General features: G+C 47.9%; 1 protein-coding gene across 3 annotated transcripts in view; it reads left to right on the top strand.

Annotated features, from left to right (window-relative positions):
- MDGA1 (MAM domain containing glycosylphosphatidylinositol anchor 1) overlaps positions 1 to 24,746 on the top strand; it is a 470,589-nt gene that overhangs the window by 221,069 nt on the left and 224,774 nt on the right. For all 3 annotated transcript variants that reach the window (XM_088445362.1, XM_088445361.1, XM_088445359.1), the window contains exon 2: positions 14,121 to 14,260. In XM_088445362.1, the coding sequence (XP_088301488.1) occupies positions 14,121 to 14,260 (140 nt within the window). The remainder of the gene's footprint in view (positions 1 to 14,120; positions 14,261 to 24,746) is intronic.

Genomic DNA, 24,746 nt, shown 5'->3' with positions numbered 1-24,746 from the left:
ACCTAGTGACTCCATCCTCTACGCAACAATTGTCTGCATTCTGTTCTTTAGTGGCAGATCCTCCGGTCTATAGAGAATTGCTGGAGATGGCAGATCCTCTGCGTACAATAGGAGGTTATACAGTGTTCTGCTCAGATAATAACTAGCTCAGTGCACACAGTTCCTGTACCAGTGTCTACAGCTGTACCTTAGCAGAATAAAACACCCACCCCGAGGCACAGGCTCCTCTCTGTCAGGCTTGAAGCTACGTGATTGATGCTCTGCCAGTCAGTAGTTTCAGGACAATGAAATATTAAACTGGCAGCAGAATCAGGATGCACGTCCACACCTGTTATTTGTTATGCAGTGTGTGTGTATAGAGAAATGTGGGGCCCGCAGGAGTGTGGGATCCCCACCTAGACCACAGATACAGAATTCAGTTTCCAACTAAATAAAACACAGTTAGGGAATGTGTAGCAGCTCCCAGCTGTCGTAACTCCTAAGATCCAGCCGGTAGCTGGACATGTTTGAATGTAAAGGCTATAACTACAGTACCTGTATCTCTGGGCTTACATATGAAAGCACCAGCTGTACACCTGTAGATCTATATAGGGTTGGCGCTTCTCTGTAAAGGGGATGAGGCGCTTATATATATATATTTTTATTTATTTTTCTTTTGCAATCATTATCTTTCTTTAGCTTTCCAGGTTCCACGCATTGGGACCCCATTGTCTACCAGAGATTTGCTACAAGCTGTTACAAGACTAGATCAATGATCAGAACCAGTCTTAAAACCTGTGGGAGGGTGAGAGACATGTGAGGGGGGTTTAGCCCCCTGGGTATCAGGATATAGGTCCTGATTCAGACCCGCTCGCTCCCAGCATATGTAAATTCAGCTAAGTGACGTCAAGGCAGGCGATCGCATGTCAAGGCATAAGCACGCCCTCTATGTCTTGGCGAGCGATCACTTTGTGTTTACAGACGCCCACCAGCCGGTCTTTAGCCGCCCACTAGCGTGCGTCATCTCCAGGAAGTATAAACAACCATCGGAACATCGGGAACCATCGGAACTGACCGCAGCCCTTTGATGTTGACTGTACCCTACCGCAAGCACTGCGAGCAGTTCAGTGTAATAATCAACCAGGTGACATGTACTATGACGCTGTCTGTTAATTATGCACGCCTCTGAAACGGCGTTGAAAACACTCAGGTACGCCTGCGTCCGCAACTCCGCTCCCCCGTTACTGCTGCCCTGCCCCTGTTACCACCCACAAACGGCCTCTCCTGTCACTCATTCCACTAGGCTGTCATGGCAGGGCAAGCGAGCACATTCCGATCGCTCATACTAGTTTGCGCACGTGCACTGCGAACTACACGCATGCGCACATTAGCGAGCATCGTCTGCAACGAGCCTCCGCTTGCTAGCGAGCGGGTCTGAATCAGGTCCATAGTTCTAACTCTTCCTTATATGAGGCATAGTTTGTGCCTTTTTGTGGCCTCAAGCTCAGGGCCTGATTCAGAGCCGGACGCTATTTGCGAACGGTCGTTCAGAAAAAGGGGCCGGCTATTTAAATTGAGCGCTCGCTCTTTGCAGTCTGTTGACGCCTCTATGTCTGAGCAAGCGAACGAAACATGCACTCGCTATTTTGTAAAGACGCCCCCTGGCCGTTCGCATCATACGTCATCTCCGCTATTTATTAGATTAATCGAGTACATCGAAAGGTGTCTGAACTGCTCGCAGTGCTTGTGGTAGGTTTTACTTCCCGCAATCACTGCGAGCAGTTCAGGCTAAAAGACAACCAAGTGACGTGGTCGATGACGCTGCTTTGTTAATTATGCACACCCATTAAACTCCCGTTTTGACCGTTTGGCACGCCTGCGTTCGTATCTCCACTTCCCGTTTTCAAGCACCTTCTCCTGTTACCACCCACAAACGCCTCATTCTGTCACTCAAATTAGCAGGCCCTCGCTGTTTTGCGAGCGCACGATTTCCGACCACAATGACTGGTTGGCGAGCGCTCAATTGAAATAGCTGGCCCCTTTTTCTGAACGAGCGAGCGCAAATAGCGTCCGGCTCTGAATCAGGCCCCGTGATCGTTCCGTCGTTCATTAACATGTTCAAGTATGGGCAATCCACATTCAAGGGCATTTGGTCCGATATCGGAACGGATGCCTGTCGCTCCAATGTGTACCCAGCTTAAATATCATCCTGGACTTGAAAACAGTCTCCTGCTTGATGACTTGACATTAACCCAGTTCAGCAAGAAGTCTTCATTTACTGTATATCAATCCCTGTTCCCATAGAGCACTACATGTTTGCCAGTACTTTGCTGTCCCCAGGACTTAAATGTGTAGTTGTGTAGCAGGTGCAGTGTCACAGAGCATAGATACTAGTATAGACCAGGGCAGACCTGCAGGTGCCCAAGTCACCACTAGAGAGATGCAGGATGTTGCACCAATAAGCCGAGCAGACACTTTACATTCTTTGGAATTCAGGGGATGCTAGGCCACAGAATAGACTATTCAACACAGGGCCGGCTCCAGGATAGCCGCACCCTGTGCAGCATGGGTATTAGTCTGCGCGACTGAAAATGGGGGGCGTTGCCTAATTACCATAGGCCATGCCCCCTAAATGATGTTATTTGGGGGCATGCCTCCTGTGTAACGTCAGGCTGGGGGCGAACCCAGCACTCCATCACTAGCTGGGCTTCCTCCAGCTCTCTCCCCGCACTGAATGGATGCCGTGCGCATGTTGCGCAGCATCCATTCAGCTACTCCGGGGTCCGGCACCGCCCCACAGCTGCGGCAGTGGGAGTGCCCAACGTCCCGACCACCCGCGGGACACTTCGGTCCACGGTGGAATAGCGGGACAGTGCCCAAAAAGTGGGACTGTCCCGCTGAAATCGGGATGTTGGGAGGGATTCGCCCTCTATGGGGTGGCGCCCGTGTTCGACCGCACTGGCCGAACATGCCTCGAGCCTGTCTTGATCCAACACAGGGCCGCAACTAGGGGGGGGCTGGAGGTGCACGTGAGCCGCTGTACCTGGTGCCAGTGACCTCCAGCCCGGCGCTGCAGAGAGGCTCCAAGCCGGATGTCCGCTGGTAATATTTATTACCAGCGGGCGCCCGGCTCCTTCTCTGCAGCGACGCGGTGTAGCCGGAGCCGGAGGCTGGAGTTCTCTCCCGAACTCCAGCTTCCGGCTCTCCCCACGGGCACTATGGGGGAGACGTCATGACATCTCCCCCATAGTTCCAAGGAGCAGCCGGCGGACCGGACGCGACACTGGATGCAGGAGTGGGGTTCAAGGTAAGTATTTTTTTTTTTAATAAGCTGCACTACAGGGGCATTATTATGGGGGCAGGGGCATTACCACAGGGGCATTACTATGGGGGCATAGGCAATGAGGGGCATTACTAATGGGGCATGAGCACTACAGGGGCATTACTATTGGGGCATGGGCACTACAGGGGCATTACCACAGGGGCTTTACTGTGGGGGCATGAGCACTACAGGGGCATTACTGTAAGGACACTACAGGGATATTACTATAGGGCATGGGCAATACAGGGGCAATACAGGGGCATTACTATGAGAGCATGGGCACTACAGGGGCATTACTATGAAAGCATGGGCACTACAGGGGCATTACTATGGGGGTATTAACATATGGGCATTACTATGGGGGCATTACAATATGGGCACTACTGCAGGGGGAATTACATGGGGGGCGCCAAATTACTGTCTTGCCCCTGGTGACAAAAATCCTAGTTTCGGCCCTGATCCAACAGTATACATTACATGAAGGCTGTATTATCCCAAGGTAACCAGTAACACAATGGTGGTATAAAGAAGAGTCACTGTTGTGGGCAATGCAACAGGTGGAAGTTGGCAGTGTGCAAAAAGCAATCAGAAAAGTATAGTAGTGGGGAAATGCTAATTGGATAAACAAGAAGAACTGCTGATTGACCGCATTCCTCATATGCACCAAGCTCTGGTAAGCAAAACTCTCTGGAGCTTGTAACCCATATGCAATGCCATATATATAGATGGTGTTGCCTAATAGTAGCCTATGGGCTTCTTACCACATCTTTCCACGAGAGGGATTCAGTAAGGATCCATCCCAGTGTCCCCTGCGGCTTGTGCATTTGCTGGCTGACCACCACGCATGCACAGAAGTACTTCCGGGTCATAGGCAAATGCAGGGGGGGTTTCCCGTCTGCCTGGAAACCCCCCTCCCCAGCCCACACCATGACTATAATAGAAATAGTAATATAATAGAATTTTACAAGTGCTGCATGTTACTCTCACTATCACAAATTAAATAATTAGCACCACCTGTGGATCTTTTAACATGTATCAGCTAGTAATAAATAACCTGTGCATCAACTAGGAGATCTGGAAAACATGCACTGTTAGGGATGCACTGCTATAGAGCCCAATATGTACATATATGTCCAGGGCAGTGCTAGGTTGCTCCCAGACTCCTGGACCTGTTCTAATGCTCTGGAATGGTGCACACATCTGAAATAAAAACATTCAGCTTAGACAGGATGGTCCTACTGCCGCATGTAATGGCTTACTGTGATCACTGGTCCTTTATATGCTGGAATTATGACACACAATACACTTTGTATGACACATATTAAAGCTGGTTAGGCATACCTCCCAACTGTCCCGCTTTCAGCGGGACAGTCCCGTTTTTCTGGGACTGTCCCGCCCGCGGGCCGCAGTGTCCCGCGGTGGGGGGGAAGTTGGGGAGAGCACACCCACTGCTCTGCTTAGCAGAGCAGCGGGTGTGCAGAAGGTGAACAAATGCCGTGCGCATCGCACGGCATCTGTTCACTAGCGTAGGGAGAGCCTGGGGGGCTGCCCAGCATCTCGGAGAGTGCTGGGCACGCCCCCTATAGTGACGAAAACGGGGGGAAGCCGCGAGGCTCCGCCCCGTTTTCATTTGACCCCACTCCTTTTCGGAAGCCCCGTCCCTTTTCGGACGCGCGCGCGCGCCTAAGGCGCGCGCCCTGTCCCTCCTTCCCATCTCCAAAAGTTGGGAGGTATGGGTTAGGTGTTAAGTATGCCCTCTTCATGGACTTGCCACACTCACTACAAAATCATGCATTTGGAAACCCCCCTCTAGAAATCCTGCATTTGCCACTGTGGGTCATAAACCCAGAAGTCCTTACACCGCAAAGGACAGCTCTTATTCTTGCTTAATCACAAAACGACATGGCTATGGCGTTACTAAACCCCGCTATGCATGTGATCAGTGGCGGCATGTATCACATTCAAATGGCGATGCTTGGTGCATCCAGTCCAATGTGACAATAAAGTTTATTCTGTTGAATGGGAGGTCAAGTCTTCAAGTGATAATAGAGTTTATTCTATTGAATGGGAGGTCATATGTACATAACATGTAAAAATATCCTGCATTCTTTATTATTGACATACTGTAGTCGGCATCCCGACAGTCAGAATCCCGGCGCCAGAATCCCAACAGCAATCTGAATGCCTGCTCCAGAATCCCGACTGCTGACATCCCGACGGGATGAGTATTAGGGTTAGGGGTCTGATTCAGAGATGGACGCTAATGCGATCGCGGCTGTGTTTTTGTACGCGACAAAGCTGCGAAAATATGCTAATGTGTGCAAAGATCGCTGCTGCCTTCTCAAATGCGTGCGACCTCGGAAACCTGCGGAAATATTGGTAACATCGTTGCACATTGCACATCGAGCAGCCATCTTGCCCTTGCGGAAGGTCTGTCCTGCCGCATCCTTGGGAGCTCTTCTGACACGAAGAGCTATGTATGCACTCGCTGTGGCTAATGTATACATGCCTATGAAACGGAGTTCAAGCGGACAGACACGCCTACGTTTCCCAGACCACCCCCCCGTCACCACCCCCAAATCCTGACAACCTGTCACTCACTCTGCGATGGTTTCTTCTGTGCGTCCATCGTCGCAATGCGATCGCTGTGCACAGGCAGTGCGGCTTATGCGAATGCGCGATGGCAAACACTCGCTCCATCTGCGTGCGTAATCGCCTTTGCGTCCAGCTCTGAATCAGGTCCTAAGTTAAGAGTTAGGGTTTAGGGTTAGGCACTAGGGGGAGGTTTAGGCTGCGGGAAAGGAGGGTTAAAGTTAGGCAGAGGGTTAGGGTAAGGGTTATACCACTTACAAAATTCTGTCAGGATTCTGACTGTAGGGACGCCACTATCGGTATTCTGACCGTCGGCATCCTGACCGCCGGGATCCTGTACCCACCCCATTATTGAAAGTAAGTGACTACAGCAGTATGCTCAGGAAGACATGCAGTGACAACTACATTGAGGTCCTGACAGCCCCATGCCCTGGGCCATTCTTACAAATGGGCAGGGGCGTATCTATAATGGGGGCACCGCATGCCCTGTACCCATACTTTGTATTACTTACCTCTCCCGTGTCGGGTCTCCAAGCGCTGTTTAAATGCCAGAGAATGGCCTCCGCATCCATTTTTCCAACGTTTTGCGTCTGGAAAATGACAGCCACGCCATTTCCCCGGCGATCCGCGCATGCGCAATAGACCCTGGGCACACTCTAGTGCCCAGAGTCTATTGATTGTGCGGTGGCCGGCCAGCCGCGTCAGTCGGCTGCCTACCACAGGAGTGAGAGGAGGGGGCCCATGTCGGGGGGAAGCACATGGGCCTCCTCCTCTCTAAAGACGCCCCTGCAAACGGGCCTGGGGGAATTACACCCAACAAGGAACCTCCACTCTCAGCCATGTCCCTCCCAGTCCTGTCAGATTCATGTTATCGCCATGTGACACGATTGCCATTTTCCAGGACTGGAAGCAGCTGGGCAGAGAACGGAGGCTCATTATTAGGTGAATTTAACCCACATCTGCAATAATGAATGCCTCTGTGGCTCACAAACAATTAAGCGATTGGCAAATAAGTATTTATTTTTCTTCTGGTAGAAAATGAAGCATACTGTATAGTTACATTTTGTAGCCTATCTACTTATGAGCTTAAAATTTCAGCTGACATGTATCAATTCCGTTGACATCCTCCTACCTGTCCTACAGTATACACAGACAGAACACGGCAGGCGGACGGAATTACCATTCTAATTCTCGCCGTTCTGTGAAGCAGCTGTTGGTGCTGCAGGAAAGTATGAATGCTGTTTTCCAACATAAACAGATATATCAACGTCTGCAGATCATCTTATTAGCAATTGTGAGAAATTCATTTAAAAATAATCCTTTATTCAGAATCGTGTGCTGTCACTGTCAGTCAGCGGGGTAACACATTAACAGATCTGTTTTGCTATATAGACATAAAAGAAATGTAATTGAAATAATCAGTGAAGTCTCATTATACAAAAACTAAATGTGTTAATTTTGAACACTAAGGGCCTGATTCAGCAAGGGATCACAAGAGCTAAGACGCAGGCAGTCGGACGATTTTCGCAATCTACGCATACGTATGCACCGCAGTGCGCGAACTAGCAGACCCATTGTGATTGACAGGAAGTGCCGTTTGTGGGTGATGACGTGGGAGTGGTCGGGCGAACGCAGGCGTGTCAATGCGTTGGGACGGCATTGCAGGGGCGTGCATAAATTAGACACTGTGATATCATACGCAGCCAGAGGCCTCATAGCGTACTCTGAAGTTAGCAATTCCTGAGTCTGACCTGCCTGTTATTCGATGTTAGCGATTGTTTCGCTATGTTGCCCAAGTATATGGATGTGAGTAAGGGAAAGTGGGCGTCCTTATGTTAGACTGCGATCGCAATGTGAATGGAATTATTCACATATCACCGCTGATATTAGCAACTGCATGCGTGCATATAAGCAGAATAGCGATCCTTGCTGAATCAGGCCCAAAGATCGATGCCCATACCCACCCCCCCTCTCCACAAAATCTTGTAGGTTCCATATATAATTAATTATCATAGCCTGATTATATATATATTATTTACTTATTACCAGTTATTTACTTATTACCAGTTATTTATGTAGCACACACATATTTTTATAAAGTATATTTGGCCAGTCACATCAGCCTCTGCTCCAGTGGAGCTTACAATCTATGGGGTCTATTTACTAAGCATTGGATGGAGAGAATGTACCAACCAACCAGGGGCGTATCTATAATGGGTACAGGGTTCAGGGACATTTAGTATCGCAGTGATATGAATTAAAATGCCGCTGGTATGCATCAATACTTACCGCTCCGGCAAGGTCCAGCGAAATCCCCCTCATCGGCGAGGTCCTCCGCTCAGCTGCTGGCAGTGACGGGCTACTGTGTAATGTGCATGTGCATGACGCGTTCACCCGGCGAGGACCCGGCAGTGCCTGGAAGGTTTCGCTGAAGCTGGAAAGGCAGCGCTGGGTCCCCATTGCTGACACTGTGACAAACAGCGGTAATCTTACATTACTGCTGTTTGTTGAAAAAGGAAAGGATGACATACAGTAACCCCTTTAGCGAGCGCTATAGGGATTATGCATCATTGATAAATGGGGCCCTGAGTATGCTTGTTCTGGAGCATGTGCAGAGCTGGAACATGCAAGACATGCTCTGCAAATGGACTTGCATTCAGTTCTGCATCAGCCCCACAAAGGGCCTGATTCGGCAAGGAGCGCAGCCGCGAATTTGCACGTACCCGGCGGATGTTATATGCATGGCAGTGCGTGTGCGCGAACACTCCACAGCGATCGGGAAGCGATCGCAGGGAACACACAGTCTCGGCACACATTGATTGACAGGAAGCAACCGTTTGGTGGTGGTGATGGGGGGTGGTCGGTGAAACGCAGGCGTTTGAACACCGTTACAAGGGCGTGCATAATTAAACCCCTGTGACGGAAGACGCAGCCTGAGCTCTAGATGCTCACAGGAAGCGGCCCAAATCCTGTGTGAGGTCAGGTCAACCACTATTATGCTAATGGGTTCGACAGTTCTCGATGTTACCGATGTTTTCGCTGTCTAGCGAGGTATTGCGGATGTGAGTAAAGGGAAGTGGGCGGCATTATGCAGTGGTGGGCGTCTGGTTCTTGTGCTGCGGTGTCATTGTGATTGGGCTCATTAGCATATTTTCCCAGCGGCCAGGTGCGTGCGTATGTAGACTTGTGTTCCGAGCTAAGGGCCTGATTCAGAGCCGCTCGTAAGCGGCCGCTCGTTCGCTCCGAGCGATGTTTGCCCAACTGCGCATGCGTACGGATCGTTATACGCATACGCGAACCTGCCAGTGCGGTCGAAATTCATGTGCTCGCAAAATAGCGAATGCCTGATAATTTGAGTGACAGAAAGAGGCGTATGTGGGTGGTAACAGGGGAAGGTGCTTGAAAACGGGGAGTGGAGATCCGAACGCAGGCGTGCTTAAAGGTCAAAACAGGCGTTTTATGGGTGTGCATAATTAAAACAGCAGCGTCAATGACCACGTCACTGGGTTATTTTATAGCCAGAACTGCTCGCAAAATTGTGGTAGCAAAAACCAACCACAAGAATAGCGAGCAGTTCATACCCTGGTCGATGTACTTGATTGATATAATAAATAGCGGACATGACGTAGGATGCGAGCGGCCAGGAGGCATAGTTTCCCAAAAAACGACCGCAAGTTTTGTACGCTCGTTCAGACCTAGAGGCGTGAACAGACCGCAAAGAGCGAACGGTTCATTTGAATAGCCACCCCTATTTTCTGGACGAGCGAGCGCTAATTGCGTCCGGCTCTGAATCAGGCCCTAATTCAGGCCCAACGTGTAAAATAAGTGAAACAGAAAATAACAAGGTTGAACGGCAGTTTGGGCCTTGTGTTGATCGGGGCCCGTTCCTATTGGTCTTTCCATGAATACTGGCTTTGTTGCGTCCATGCCTACGTCTATTGGCGGTTGCCCCTTTGTGACTATATGTAAATGTCACTACAAAGCCCTTCCCTGGTGTTCATCCGTGAGCATGAATGTGCAACTGAGACGCCGGCTTTCAGTGCCCGAAGATGCTGAAATACTGGTTAGCGCGTCTTTAGATGCATCATGGGTCACCCATGTGGCGGTGCAAGTTTTCTGTCCAAGTATGGCCCTCCTATATGAGCAGTTGAGCGTCTGTGTATGCAACCACTTTCACAGACACACCCCCATAACACGCCCCTAACACGCCCCTAAGAGGGGCCGTCTCTGTAAGTGCACCTTACAGAGTGCACCTACCTCCCTTATTACATTATCAATGTGCGTCTCAGTGCCTGCGCCAGAAATCGCAACTTCGACCCTGTACTGACACAATCAGGGTGCATGCTGGGTGCAAACAGCGCTCTGCGTCCAACATCGGCAGTGCGTCAGGGGTGTGTTCTTCAGTGGAATCCAGGCAGCTGTCTAATGCTGCGTACACACTAGACGATAACAGTGAACGATATGAACGGTAAGGATATCGTTTATATCATCTAGTGTGTATGGTCCGAACGCTTCCGCGGGTCGTTAGCGATATCCCCAGTCGGCTGTACAAGCAGCCCAATCTGGGGATTTCGAGAGCGACGTTATGCTGCCATATGTTGCATGGCCCCGCTCCCACCCGCCATCGTCGTTCGTCAGCATCGGCAAGTGTGTACTTGCCGACGCCGGCAAACTCGCCAGGCCTGCCGCTGACGATGTCGCTGCATACACATAGTCGTGTAGTGTGTATGCGGCGTAAGGCAGCGACTTCTGAGGGGCTCAAAATGCAGAATCTCTTCCTATATAGATCTGAGCTTATAGTAAAGTTTTGGAACCTATCTGAAAATTTCAGCTGAGATGTATCATTTCAGGGCCTCATTTATCAACGAGTGACATACTTGTTATCACTTGTTACTAATCTTAAATGGTGCTCCAACCAATCAGCTCCTAACTGTCATGGCATGAAAAATGACAGTTAGTAGCTGATTGGTTGGAGCACCATTTAAGATTAGTAACGATTGATAACAAAAATATCCCTCCTTAATAAATGATGCACTCAGGGCCTGATTCAGACCCGCTCGCGAGCGCTATGCGCTTGCAAGCGGGTCGATGGTGGCCCAGTGCGCATGCGCGAGACCCGGATAGCGACGGGCAAACTGTCGCTCTGGGTCACGTACCAAAGGGGGCGTGCTGTCGATGTTGAGTGACAGCACGCCCCCTTTGGTGGGCGGGCTGGGGGCGTGGCTGCCCAGACGGAGGCGTTCCCATGAGAAGTGATATCAGTGGGAGTGCTTTCGGCTCTGTTAGAGCCGAAAGCACTCTTGGGCTATCGGCAACGAGACCCTACCACAAGGGTCTCGTCGCAAGACCGATGTCGTCTTGACCATCGCGACCATCATCATGGCCGCTCGCTATAGCTGTGGGTGGTCTCCCACAACTATGCGAGCAGCCAGCAGGCCGTTCTGAAAAACCAGAGGGCCGGCCCTGATTCAGAGCGAGAGCTGTGTCAGAGCGTCCGGCTCTGAATCAGGCCCTCAGTTTGGAAAGATAATTACCTCGGTTCTCACCTCCTCCTACCTAACCCATACATAAACAGCACATGGCAGGTCGCCAGGACTACCATTATATGGTTTATATACTTTGCAGGTCGATCTAATAATGATTAAAGTGACAATATAATTTTTTTAGTGTATACAGCTCACAGATGAATGTCTATGGTGGTTCGTCAGGCTCCTGTGTAACGTTCCGATCCCGCCGCTCTCGCGATTGTTCCTAATCGTCACACTTAACATTAAGATTTTCATAACTGACTCAACATTACCAGGCTGAAAGAGTCACAAAAAAACTGTCATCGATTTAGTCATTATGATATCAAAAAAGATTGTATTGTCAGATCAATGGAGTAGGCACAATCATCCCAGGCCCACTTGTGTTCACATCACGGGGACACTTTATAACACAGGACGGACTGATGAAAGAATTGATCATTATTTAGAGGGAAATAGAGTTATATTTAGAAATGTCCTTTTTCCTGGGCAGATCAATGATACCCGATGGAGAGGACGTTTAATCCTAATTACCAGACAGCTGTGCGATAAACAGCTTCATACATGGGTAGATGGCAGGCAACTGTGGAGTCAATCTGATTCCGCATGAAGCCTTTGTACAGACACTGTTCTGACTGACACAACAATACAAATTGTCTGACATTTACTAACTCCCCATGTATCAGATCCCGCTGGAAGAGGCTTAACCTAACATTGTACCTATATTTTGTCACTATCCCTCCCTTCCTCATATATGATATTTTAGTTTACACATGCACAAAGTTATATCTTGTAACAAGATATTTTCCTCATCAGTACACTGTAAACTTTCAGAAAATCTCTACATGTAATTAAAGTGGCAACTGTTTTATGTTACTCAGGATGTCAGGAAAAAACACCCAGAAAACTTGTCCGTCACGCCCCTAGTTTACTGGAACGCTCTGTCTCGCCGCCCCCCCAAATGCCAGCAGTATTTGATCATGCTGCGGCATTCGGGGCACCACGAGCGAAATCGCAGCCCCAAATCTGCAAATACGTAGTGCGGCTTCTACATTTGCGCAGATATGTAAACATCGGGTTTACATACATTTCTGAATGAGTCCCGTTGGGCCTGATTCAGACTTGTGCGATATGCCGACACGTCTGAGTCGCACTGCGCATGCGTCAAGGTACATTACCGTAGTTGCTCGCAGTGAGTATTGATTCTAGAGATGTGCACTGACCCCCGTGTTTTGGTTTTGGATCTGAATTCATCTCCGTGTTTTGGTTTTAGATGAACATTTTTAAAAACCACTAAAATCATGTAATCTATGCAATACAAAACCTGAAATTCCGAACAGTGAAAAGATCAGAACCGCGATTCGGATTTGATCGGATCTCAGGAGATCAGGACAGCGACTCAGATTTATCCGGATTAACAAAATTCAGGTGGATTCTGATTTCTGGACAACAGAACAGCACAGGGGCGTTTATATAATGGGTGCAAGGTGTACGGTGCACACGGGCCCCTGGGTCCATGGGGCCCCACACTGCACACCCTACACCCAATTAAATATACTCACCTCTCCATTGGCCAGACACTGGCTGCAGCGCTGCACAAATCACCGGGAAAATGGTCACGGCGGCCATTTCCCCAGTGATTTGGGCATGGGAAGTAGAGATGTCCCGGAAACACGGAAACAAGCGCCATGTTTTTGGAGACCTGAGCATGCGCAGTAGACTCTGGCACAATACCGGAGTCTACTGCGCTGCCCGCTCGGAGCCTGCAATCGGGCCCCTTTCTCTCTTAAAGCAACTCTGAAATCGCACATCTCTAATTTATTCGCAGTGTGATTGACACTCAGTCAGGGAGTGTTTGGGGGAGGTAACGGGAAAGTGTCAGCTAAAAACACAGACGTGTGATGACCGTTTCAGGGGCGTGTCATAACCTACGCCTGTGATCCAGTACGCAGTAAGCATGGCTCCGACCTCTTATCTCTCTCTGCCATTCTACGCAACCATGGCATAGAGCAGGGCCGTAGCTAGGGTAGTGCGGCCGGTGCCATGGCACAGAGCACCACAAGTCAGGGGGCGCTGTTTGGGCCTGTCAAATTTCTGTTTATTATCATTCTTGCTTGCCGCTTCCTCTTATTTCATCCCCAGCATCTCCTGGCCTCCTGTATCTCTTCCCTGGCCCGTCCCCATGAAGCCATGGCCCTTTTTTGGGTGCATTATGTCCCTTTGAAAAATGAGGGGGGCGCCAATGCTCTTTCTGGCACAGGGCACCAAAAAGTCTAGTTACGGCTCTGGCATAGAGTAACCCAGGACTGCTAAGATCGAATAATCTACGACCGATGCTACATCTGTGTATGCAGCTGCTTGGATTTGCAAATACACCTGTGAGCTTCTCAAAACATATCCTGCCAGCAGCGACATTTGCTTATTTTCAATAGTCAATTATGTAAAACTAATTCAGGCCCATATTTAGGGAGAAAAGCTGCTGTGACCTGTAGCATCCAATTAGACGTCTGCTTTCATTTTCTAAACTGTCCCAGTAAAATGACAACTATGATCTTATTGGTTGCTTGGGGCCACACCTCCTTTTCTATACCGTTACCTGTGGGACAGTTCAACAAAATGTCCATCATTGTGTTTGTTTGCATCCCCATATACGTTGCATTTTATACTCACCCGCAATGTTCTTCTCTTGTTTTTTTCTGCAGCTCCGGCCCAGGCACAGATAAGTCACGCCGGGGAAACTTGTGTGGTTAAAGAGGACAACATGAGTGAGCGAGTCTACACCATCCGAGAGGGCTGGACCTTGGAGCTGAGGTGTGTGGTCACTGGACACCCGCGGCCTCAGGTACTGTTATTATTACCTCTTTCAAATTATTCTTTATTTTTTTTTTACAAATTCTTGCAAAGGTAGTAATAGGAAAATTGGGTTGGTTTTAGAACTTACAATTCAGAATTTGCCAGCTGCTGGTGCAGAGTGAGAACTGCGCCAGTTTGCTTAGCAAAAATCGCTCTACGCAATCACAGAAAAACCAATCATACGTGCAGTACTGTACAAACGTTTTAGGCAGGTGTGCAAAAAATCCTGCAAAGTAAGAATGCTTTGAAAAAAAATAGTGTTAATAGTTTATTTTCATTAATTAGTAAAAATGCAAATTGAATGAACAGAAGAGAAATCTAAATCAAATCAATATTTGGTGTGACCACCCTTTACCTTCAAAACAGCATCAATTATTGTACGTACATGATTCTGATTCTAGCACTTACGCCTGCCTGTGCCTGGAGAGGCAGGATCGGGGGAGGAGGGTACAGTAGGTTACGTTGTAACGTAGGCCAATCACAGTAATGGCGTTTTTGCACTATTGCCAACAGTTGGAGACTGGGGGGTCTATTTACTAAGCAGTGTTAGGAGACAGAGTGAAAAGTGATAAGAAAGTGATAAGATGCCAGCCAATCAGCTCCCAGCTGTCATTTTTAAACACAGCATGCTTAGTAAATAGACCCCTGGGTCACAGACCATACCCAGGCCCGCTGAGAGCTGCGGCGGGCCCGGGTAATAGGGGGCATGGCCTAACTGCGGGAGGCGTGGCCACGCCCCCTTCCCCCCCAAAAAAAAGATTTGCAGCACCGCGAAGCAGCGCTGCGCGCTGGGGAGGGGGCGCTCTGGGCCCCCTCAGCTCTGCTCAAAGCCAGGGGGGGTGCGATCAGTGTGATTGCTCCCCCCCACAGGCTTAGGAGACTGCTGTGGCTGCTGCTCAGAAGCCACGAGCAGTCTCCACTGCAGCTCAGCCACGCTGTGTGCTGGGCTGCTGTGAGGGAGGGGGAGCGGCGCCGGACCCGGGCCCCCGCCGGGTCTCTCAGGAGGCGCAGGCCCCGGTAATCTGTACCCGCTCCCGGCGCCCCTGACCATACCAGACCATACCAGAGTATCCATATCTTCAGTGAAGTGGGCCGCATGGGGAGATAAATGGCAGGAATCACAGCATAATTGCCGTGACTCACGGCCCCGTATGGAGGGGGCGGGGCTATATGACGCATCATTTCGCCCTGCCCCCTCATCACGCTCCCGCAATTCGCAGCCTAATGACATTGTAAGCCGGCCCCGCCCCCCCCAAGCGGTCGCCAGTGTCTGCTCCCTGGGCATCTCCAGTAGGTAAGTATGTCACACACAGACAAGCAACCCCAGTAGACTCTGGACACTAGTCTGTGCCTGAAGTCTGCTACGCATGTGCAAGTCACCGGAAAAATGGAGCGACAGCCATTTTCCCTGCGATTTCCCCACTGAGCATGCGCAGAACGCTGGGAAAATGGCAGCGGCGGCCATTTTCCAGGCATTTTGTGTAACGCCTCTCCAGCCAACGTGGCACTTCAGAGAGGTTAGCATTACAAAGTATAGGTGCAGGGTGTGCTGTGTGGGCCCCCCTGGTCCCAGGGGCCCATGTTCACCGCACACCCTGCACCCATTATAGATACGGCCTGGGGCATATGTCTATGAAAGCTATATTACTTCTATGTGGGAAGGGACAGGTGCAAATACACACTGATAATTACTGCGGTTGCCAGCACTAGTGAATCGCTTGTGATTGGCTAATTACGGAACCACTAATGCTAATGCTGTAAGTGCTTTCTCCCATGCTTGTATATGTTAGTTCTGATTCACAATTGCACGCAAGTTGTCTGCAGATGCAGCTGCATTGTGTGCCCAGTAATACGTGGATATTCGGCTGTATTCAAAGCTGGCTGCATTTATCCCGTTTTCAGTGCCCTAGCTGTCATTGAAAACATCTACAGTATATGTGACTTTCTTCTCCCTATTTCCTTGCATAGCAGCCCTCCCAACAGTGACTGCAGAAGGAGACAGTTGTTGGTCATGTCTGTGTGTATATGATATCATATATCCCTCCTCATTACCTTGTGTAGCAGCTCTCCTCACAGTGACTGCAGAAGGAGACAGTTATTGGCCATGCCTATCTGTATGATATCATATATCCCTCCTCATTACCTTGTGTAGCAGCTCTCCTCACAGTGACTGCAGAAGGAGACAGTTATTGGTCATGTCTGTGTGTGTATGATATCATATATCCCTCCTCATTACCTTGTATAGCAGCTCTCCTCACAGTGACTGCAGAAGGAGACAGTTGTTGGTCATGTCTGTGTGTGTATGATATCATATATCCCTCCTCATTACCTTGTGTAGCAGCTCTCCTCACAGTGACTGCAGAAGGAGACAGTTGTTGTCCATGCCTATCTGTATGATATCATGTATCCCTCCTCATTACCTTGTGTAGCAGCTCTCCTCACAGTGACTGCAGAAGGAGACAGTTGCTGGTCATGTCTGTGTGTGCATGATATCATATATCCCTCCTCATTACCTTGTGTAGCAGCTCTCCTCACAGTGACTGCAGAAGGAGATAGTTGTTGGTCATGTCTGTGTGTATATCATATATCCCTCCTCATTACCTTGTGTAGCAGCTCTCCTCACAGTGACTGCAGAAGGAGACAGTTATTGGCCATGTCTATCTGTATGATATAATATATCCCTCCTCATTACCTTGTGTAGCAGCTCTCCTCACAGTGACTGCAGAAGGTGACAGTTGTTGGTCATGCCTGTGTGTGTATGATATCATATATCCCTCCTCATTACCTTGTGTAGCAGCCCTCCTCACAGTGACTGCAGAAGGAGATAGTTGTTGGTCATGTCTGTGTGTATATCATATATCCCTCCTCATTAACTTGTGTAGCAGCTCTCCTCACAGTGACTGCAGAAGGAGACAGTTATTGGCCATGCCTATCTGTATAATATAATATATCCCTCCTCATTACCTTGTGTAGCAGCTCTCCTCACAGTGACTGCAGAAGGAGACAGTTATTGGCCTTGCCTATCTGTATGATATCATATATCCCTCCTCATTACCTTGTGTAGCAGCTCTCCTCACAGTGACTGCAGAAGGAGACAGTTATTGGTCATGTCTGTGTGTGTATGATATCATATATCCCTCCTCATTAACTTGTGTAGCAACTCTCCTCACAGTGACTGCAGAAGGAGACAGTTGTTGGTCATGTCTGTGCATGATATCATATATCCCTCATTACCTTGTGTAGCAGCTCTCCTCACAGTGACTGCAGAAGGAGATAGTTGTTGGTCATGTCTGTGTGTATATCATATATCCCTCCTCATTACCTTGTGTAGCAGCTCTCCTCACAATGACTGCAGAAGGAGAGTTATTGGCCATGCCTATCTGTATGATATAATATATCCCTCCTCATTACCTTGTGTAGCAGCTCTCCTCACAGTGACTGCAGAAGGAGACAGTTGTTGGTCATGTCTGTGTGTGTATGATATCATATATCCCTCCTCATTACCTTGTGTAGCAACTCTCCTCACAGTGACTGTAGAAGGAGACAGTTGTTGGTCATGTCTGTGCATGATATCATATATCCCTCATTACCTTGTGTAGCAGCTCTCCTCACAGTGACTGCAGAAGGAGACAGTTATTGGCCATGCCTATCTGTATGATATCATGTATCCCTCATTACCTTGTGTAGCAGCTCTCCTCACAGCGACTGCAGAAGGAGACAGTTGCTGGTCATGTCTGTGTGTGCATGATATCATATATCCCTCCTCATTACCTTGTGTAGCAGCTCTCCTCACAGTGACTGCAGAAGGAGACAGTTGTTGGTCATGTCTGTGTGTGTATGATATCATATATTCCTCCTCATTACCTTGTGTAGCAGCTCTCCTCACAGTGACTGCAGAAGGAGACAGTTGTTGGTCATGTCTGTGTGTGTATATCATATATCACTCCTCATTACCTTGTGTAGCAGCTCTCCCAACAGTGACTGCAGAAGGAGACAGTTGCTGGTCATGTCTGTGTGTGTATGATATCATATATCCCTCCTCATTACCTTGTGTAGCAGCTCTCCTCACAGTGACTGCAGAAGGAGATAGTTGTTGGTCATGTCTGTGTGTATATCATATATCCCTCCTCATTACCTTGTGTAGCAGCTCTCCTCACAGTGACTGCAGAAGGAGACAGTTATTGGCCATGCCTATCTGTATGATATCATGTATCCCTCATTACCTTGTGTAGCAGCTCTCCTCACAGCGACTGCAGAAGGAGACAGTTGCTGGTCATGTCTGTGTGTCCATGATATCATATATCCCTCCTCATTACCTTGTGTAGCAGCTCTCCTCACAGTGACTGCAGAAGGAGACTTTTGTTGGTCATGTCTGTGTGTGTATGATATCATATATTCCTCCTCATTACCTTGTGTAGCAGCTCTCCTCACAGTGACTGCAGAAGGAGACAGTTGTTGGTCATGTCTGTGTGTGTATATCATATATCACTCCTCATTACCTTGTGTAGCAGCTCTCCCAACAGTGACTGCAGAAGGAGACAGTTGCTGGTCATGTCTGTGTGTGTATGATATCATATATCCCTCCTCATTACCTTGTGTAGCAGCTCTCCTCACAGTGACTGCAGAAGGAGATAGTTGTTGGTCATGTCTGTGTGTATATCATATATCCCTCCTCATTACCTTGTGTAGCAGCTCTCCTCACAGTGACTGCAGAAGGAGACAGTTATTGGCCATGCCTATCTGTATGATATAATATATCCCTCCTCATTACCTTGTGTAGCAGCTCTCCTCACAGTGACTGCAGAAGGTGACAGTTGTTCGTCATGCCTGTGTGTGTATGATATCATATATCCCTCCTCATTACCTTGTGTAGCAGCTCTCCTCACAGTGACTGCAGAAGGAGATAGTTGTTGGTCATGTCTGTGTGTATATCATATATCCCTCCTCATTACCTTGTGTAGCAGCTCTCCTCACAATGACTGCAGAAGGAGAGTTATTGGCCATGCCTATCTGTATGATATAATATATCCCTCCTCATTACCTTGTGTAGCAGCTCTCCTCACAGTGACTGCAGAAGGAGACAGTTATTGGCCATGCCTATCTGTATGATATCATATATCCCTCCTCATTACCTTGTGTAGCAGCTCTCCTCACAGTGACTGCAGAAGGAGACAGTTATTGGTCATGTCTGTGTGTGTATGATATCATATATCCCTCCTCATTACCTTGTGTAGCAACTCTCCTCACAGTGACTGCAGAAGGAGACAGTTGTTGGTCATGTCTGTGCATGATATCATATATCCCTCATTACCTTGTGTAGCAGCTCTCCTCACAGTGACTGCAGAAGGAGACAGTTATTGGCCATGCCTATCTGTATGATATCATGTATCCCTCATTACCTTGTGTAGCAGCTCTCCTCACAGTGACTGCAGAAGGAGACAGTTGCTGGTCATGTCTGTGTGTGCATGATATCATATATCCCTCCTCATTACCTTGTGTAGCAGCTCTCCTCACAGTGACTGCAGAAGGAGACAGTTGTTGGCCATGCCTATCTGTATGATATCATGTATCCCTCCTCATTACTTTGTGTAGCAGCTCACCTCACAGTGACTGCAGAAGGAGACAGTTGTTGGTCATGTCTGTGTGTGTATATCATATATCACTCCTCATTACCTTGTGTAGCAGCTCTCCCAACAGTGACTGCAGAAGGAGACAGTTGTTGGTCATGTCTGTGTGTATATGATATCATATATCCCTCCTCATTACCTTGTGTAGCAGCTCTCCTCACAGTGACTGCAGAAGGAGACAGTTATTGGCCATGCCTATCTGTATGATATCATATATCCCTCCTCATTACCTTGTGTAGCAGCTCTCCTCACAGTGACTGCAGAAGGAGACAGTTGTTGGTCATATCTGTGTGTATGATATCATATATCCCTCTTCATTACCTTGTGTAGCAGCTCTCCTCACAGTGACTGCAGAAGGAGACAGTTATTGGCCATGCCTATCTGTATGATATCATATATCCCTCCTCATTACCTTGTGTAGCAGCTCTCCTCACAGTGACGGCAGGAGACAGTTGTTGGTCATGCCTGTGTGTGTATGATATCATATATCCTTCCTCATTACCTTGTGTAGCAACTCTCCTCATAGTGACTGCAGTAGGAGACAATTATTGGCCATGCCTATCTGTATGATCATGTATCCCTCCTCATTACCTTGTGTAGCAGCTCTCCTCACAGTGACTGCAGAAGGAGACAGTTGTTGGTCATGTCTGTGTGTGTATATCATATATCCCTCCTCATTACTTTGTGTAGCAGCTCTCCTAACAGTGACTGCAGAATGAGACAGTTATTGGCCATGCCTATCTGTATGATATCATATATCCCTCCTCATTACCTTGTGTAGCAGCTCTCCTCACAGTGACTGCAGAAGGAGACAGTTATTGGTCATGTCTGTGTGTGTATGATATAATATATCCCTCCTCATTACCTTGTGTAGCAGCTCTCCTCACAGTGACTGCAGAAGGAGACAGTTATTGGTCATGTCTGTGTGTGTATGATATCATATATCCCTCCTCATTACCTTGTGTAGCAACTCTCCTCACAGTGACTGCAGAAGGAGACAGTTGTTGGTCATGTCTGTGCATGATATCATATATCCCTCATTACCTTGTGTAGCAGCTCTCCTCACAGTGACTGCAGAAGGAGACAGTTATTGGCCATGCCTATCTGTGTGATATCATGTATCCCTCATTACCTTGTGTAGCAGCTCTCCTCACAGTGACTGCAGAAGGAGACAGTTGCTGGTCATGTCTGTGTGTGCATGATATCATATATCCCTCCTCATTACTTTGTGTAGCAGCTCTCCTAACAGTGACTGCAGAATGAGACAGTTATTGGCCATGCCTATCTGTATGATATCATGTATCCCTCCTCATTACTTTGTGTAGCAGCTCTCCTCACAGTGACTGCAGAAGGAGACAGTTGTTGGTCATGTCTGTGTGTGTATATCATATATCACTCCTCATTACCTTCTGTAGCAGCTCTCCCAACAGTGACTGCAGAAGGAGACAGTTGTTGGTCATGTCTGTGTGTATATGATATCATATATCCCTCCTCATTACCTTGTGTAGCAGCTCTCCTCACAGTGACTGCAGAAGGAGACAGTTATTGGCCATGCCTATCTGTATGATATCATATATCCCTCCTCATTACCTTGTGTAGCAGCTCTCCTCACAGTGACTGCAGAAGGAGACAGTTGTTGGTCATATCTGTGTGTATGATATCATATATCCCTCTTCATTACCTTGTGTAGCAGCTCTCCTCACAGTGACTGCAGAAGGAGACAGTTATTGGCCATGCCTATCTGTATGATATCATATATCCCTCCTCATTACCTTGTGTAGCAGCTCTCCTCACAGTGACTGCAGAAGGAGACAGTTGTTGGTCATGCCTGTGTGTGTATGATATCATATATCCTTCCTCATTACCTTGTGTAGCAGCTCTCCTCATAGTGACTGCAGTAGGAGACAATTATTGGCCATGCCTATCTGTATGATCATGCATCCCTCCTCATTACCTTGTGTAGCAGCTCTCCTCACAGTGACTGCAGAAGGAGACAGTTGTTGGTCGTGTCTGTGTGTGTATATCATATATCCCTCCTCATTACTTTGTGTAGCAGCTCTCCTAACAGTGACTGCAGAATGAGACAGTTATTGGCCATGCCTATCTGTATGATATCATATATCCCTCCTCATTACCTTGTGTAGCAGCTCTCCTCACAGTGACTGCAGAAGGAGACAGTTATTGGTCATGTCTGTGTGTGTATGATATCATATATCCCTCCTCATTATCTTGCGTAGCAGCTCTCCTCACAGTGACTGCAGAAGGAGACAATTGTTGGTCATGCCTGTGTGTATATGATATCATATATCCCTCCTCATTACCTTGTGTAGCAGCTCTCCTCACAGTGACTGCAGAATGAGACAGTTATTGGCCATGCCTATCTGTATGATATCATATATCCCTCCTCATTACCTTGTGTAGCAGCTCTCCTCACAGTGACTGCAGAAGGAGACAGTTATTGGCCATGCCTATCTGTATGATATCATATATCCCTCCTCATTACCTTGTGTAGCAGCTCTCACAGTGACTGCAGAAGGAGACAGTTATTGGCCATGTCTGTGTGTGTATGATATCATATATCCCTCCTCATTACCTTGTGTAGCAGCTCTCCTCACAGTGACTGCAGAAGGAGACAGTTATTGGCCATGCCTATCTATATGATATCATATATCCCTCCTCATTACCTTGTGTAGCAGCTCTCCTCACAGTGACTGCAGAAGGTGACAGTTGTTGGTCATGCCTGTGTGTGTATGATATCATATATCCCTCCTCATTACTTTGTGTAGCAGCTCTCCTCACAGTGACTGCAGAAGGAGACAGTTGTTGGTCATGTCTGTGTGTATATCATATATCCCTCCTCATTACCTTGTGTAGCAGCTCTCCTCACAGTGACTGCAGAAGGAGACAGTTATTGGCCATGCCTATCTTTATGATATCATATATCCCTCCTCATTACCTTGTGTAGCAGCTCTCCTCACAGTGACTGCAGAACGAGACAGTTATTGGCCATGTCTGTGTGTGTATGATATCATATATCCCTCTTCATTACCTTGTGTAGCAGTTCTCCTCACAGTGACTGCAGAAGATGACAGTTGTTGGTTATGCCTGTGGGTGTATGATATCATATATCCTCCTCATTACCTTGTGTAGCAGCTCTCCTCACAGTGACTGCAGAAGGAGACAGTTATTGGTCATGTCTGTGTGTGTATGATATCATATATCCCTCCTCATTACCTTGTGTAGCAGCTCTCCTCATAGTGACTGCAGTAGGAGACAATTATTGGCCATGCCTATCTGTATGATCATGTATCCCTCCTCATTACCTTGTGTAGCAGCTCTCCTCACAGTGACTGCAGAAGGAGACAGTTGTTGGTCATGTCTGTGTGTGTATATCATATCTCCCTCCTCATTACTTTGTGTAGCAGCTCTCCTAAGAGTGACTGCAGAATGAGACAGTTATTGGCCATGCCTATCTGTATGATATCATATATCCCTCCTCATTACCTTGTGTAGCAGCTCTCCTCACAGTGACTGCAGAAGGAGACAGTTATTGGTCATGTCTGTGTGTGTATGATATCATATATCCCTCCTCATTATCTTGCGTAGCAGCTCTCCTCACAGTGACTGCAGAAGGAGACAATTGTTGGTCATGCCTGTGTGTATATGATATCATATATCCCTCCTCATTACCTTGTGTAGCAGCTCTCCTCACAGTGACTGCAGAAGGAGACAGTTGTTGGTCATGTCTGTGTGTGTATGATATCATATATTCCTCCTCATTACATTGTGTAGCAGCTCTCCTCACAGTGACTGCAGAAGGAGACAGTTATTGGCCATGCCTATCTGTATGATATCATGTATCCCTCCTCATTACTTTGTGTAGCAGCTCTCCTCACAGTGACTGCAGAAGGAGACAGTTGTTGGTCATGTCTGTGTGTATATCATATATCACTCCTCATTACCTTCTGTAGCAGCTCTCCCAACAGTGACTGCAGAAGGAGACAGTTGTTGGTCATGTCTGTGTGTATATGATATCATATATCCCTCCTCATTACCTTGTGTAGCAGCTCTCCTCACAGTGACTGCAGAAGGAGACAGTTATTGGCCATGCCTATCTGTATGATATCATATATCCCTCCTCATTACCTTGTGTAGCAGCTCTCCTCACAGTGACTGCAGAAGGAGACAGTTGTTGGTCATATCTGTGTGTATAATATCATATATCCCTCTTCATTACCTTGTGTAGCAGCTCTCCTCACAGTGACTGCAGAAGGAGACAGTTATTGGCCATGCCTATCTGTATGATATCATATATCCCTCCTCATTACCTTGTGTAGCAGCTCTCCTCACAGTGACTGCAGAAGGAGACAGTTGTTGGTCATGCCTGTGTGTGTATGATATCATATATCCTTCCTCATTACCTTGTGTAGCAGCTCTCCTCATAGTGACTGCAGTAGGAGACAATTATTGGCCATGCCTATCTGTATGATCATGTATCCCTCCTCATTACCTTGTGTAGCAGCTCTCCTCACAGTGACTGCAGAAGGAGACAGTTGTTGGTCATGTCTGTGTGTGTATATCATATATCCCTCCTCATTACTTTGTGTAGCAGCTCTCCTAACAGTGACTGCAGAATGAGACAGTTATTGGCCATGCCTATCTGTATGATATCATATATCCCTCCTCATTACCTTGTGTAGCAGCTCTCCTCACAGTGACTGCAGAAGGAGACAGTTATTGGTCATGTCTGTGTGTGTATGATATCATATATCCCTCCTCATTATCTTGCGTAGCAGCTCTCCTCACAGTGACTGCAGAAGGAGACAATTGTTGGTCATGCCTGTGTGT

Source organism: Taudactylus pleione, unplaced genomic scaffold (genome assembly GCF_031769625.1).
Source record: "Taudactylus pleione unplaced genomic scaffold, aTauple2 ptg000378l, whole genome shotgun sequence".
Classification (NCBI taxonomy): Eukaryota; Metazoa; Chordata; class Amphibia; order Anura; family Myobatrachidae; genus Taudactylus; species Taudactylus pleione.
The sequence above is the reverse complement of the archived record's forward strand: the minus strand, read 5'-3'. Positions and strand labels throughout refer to the sequence as shown.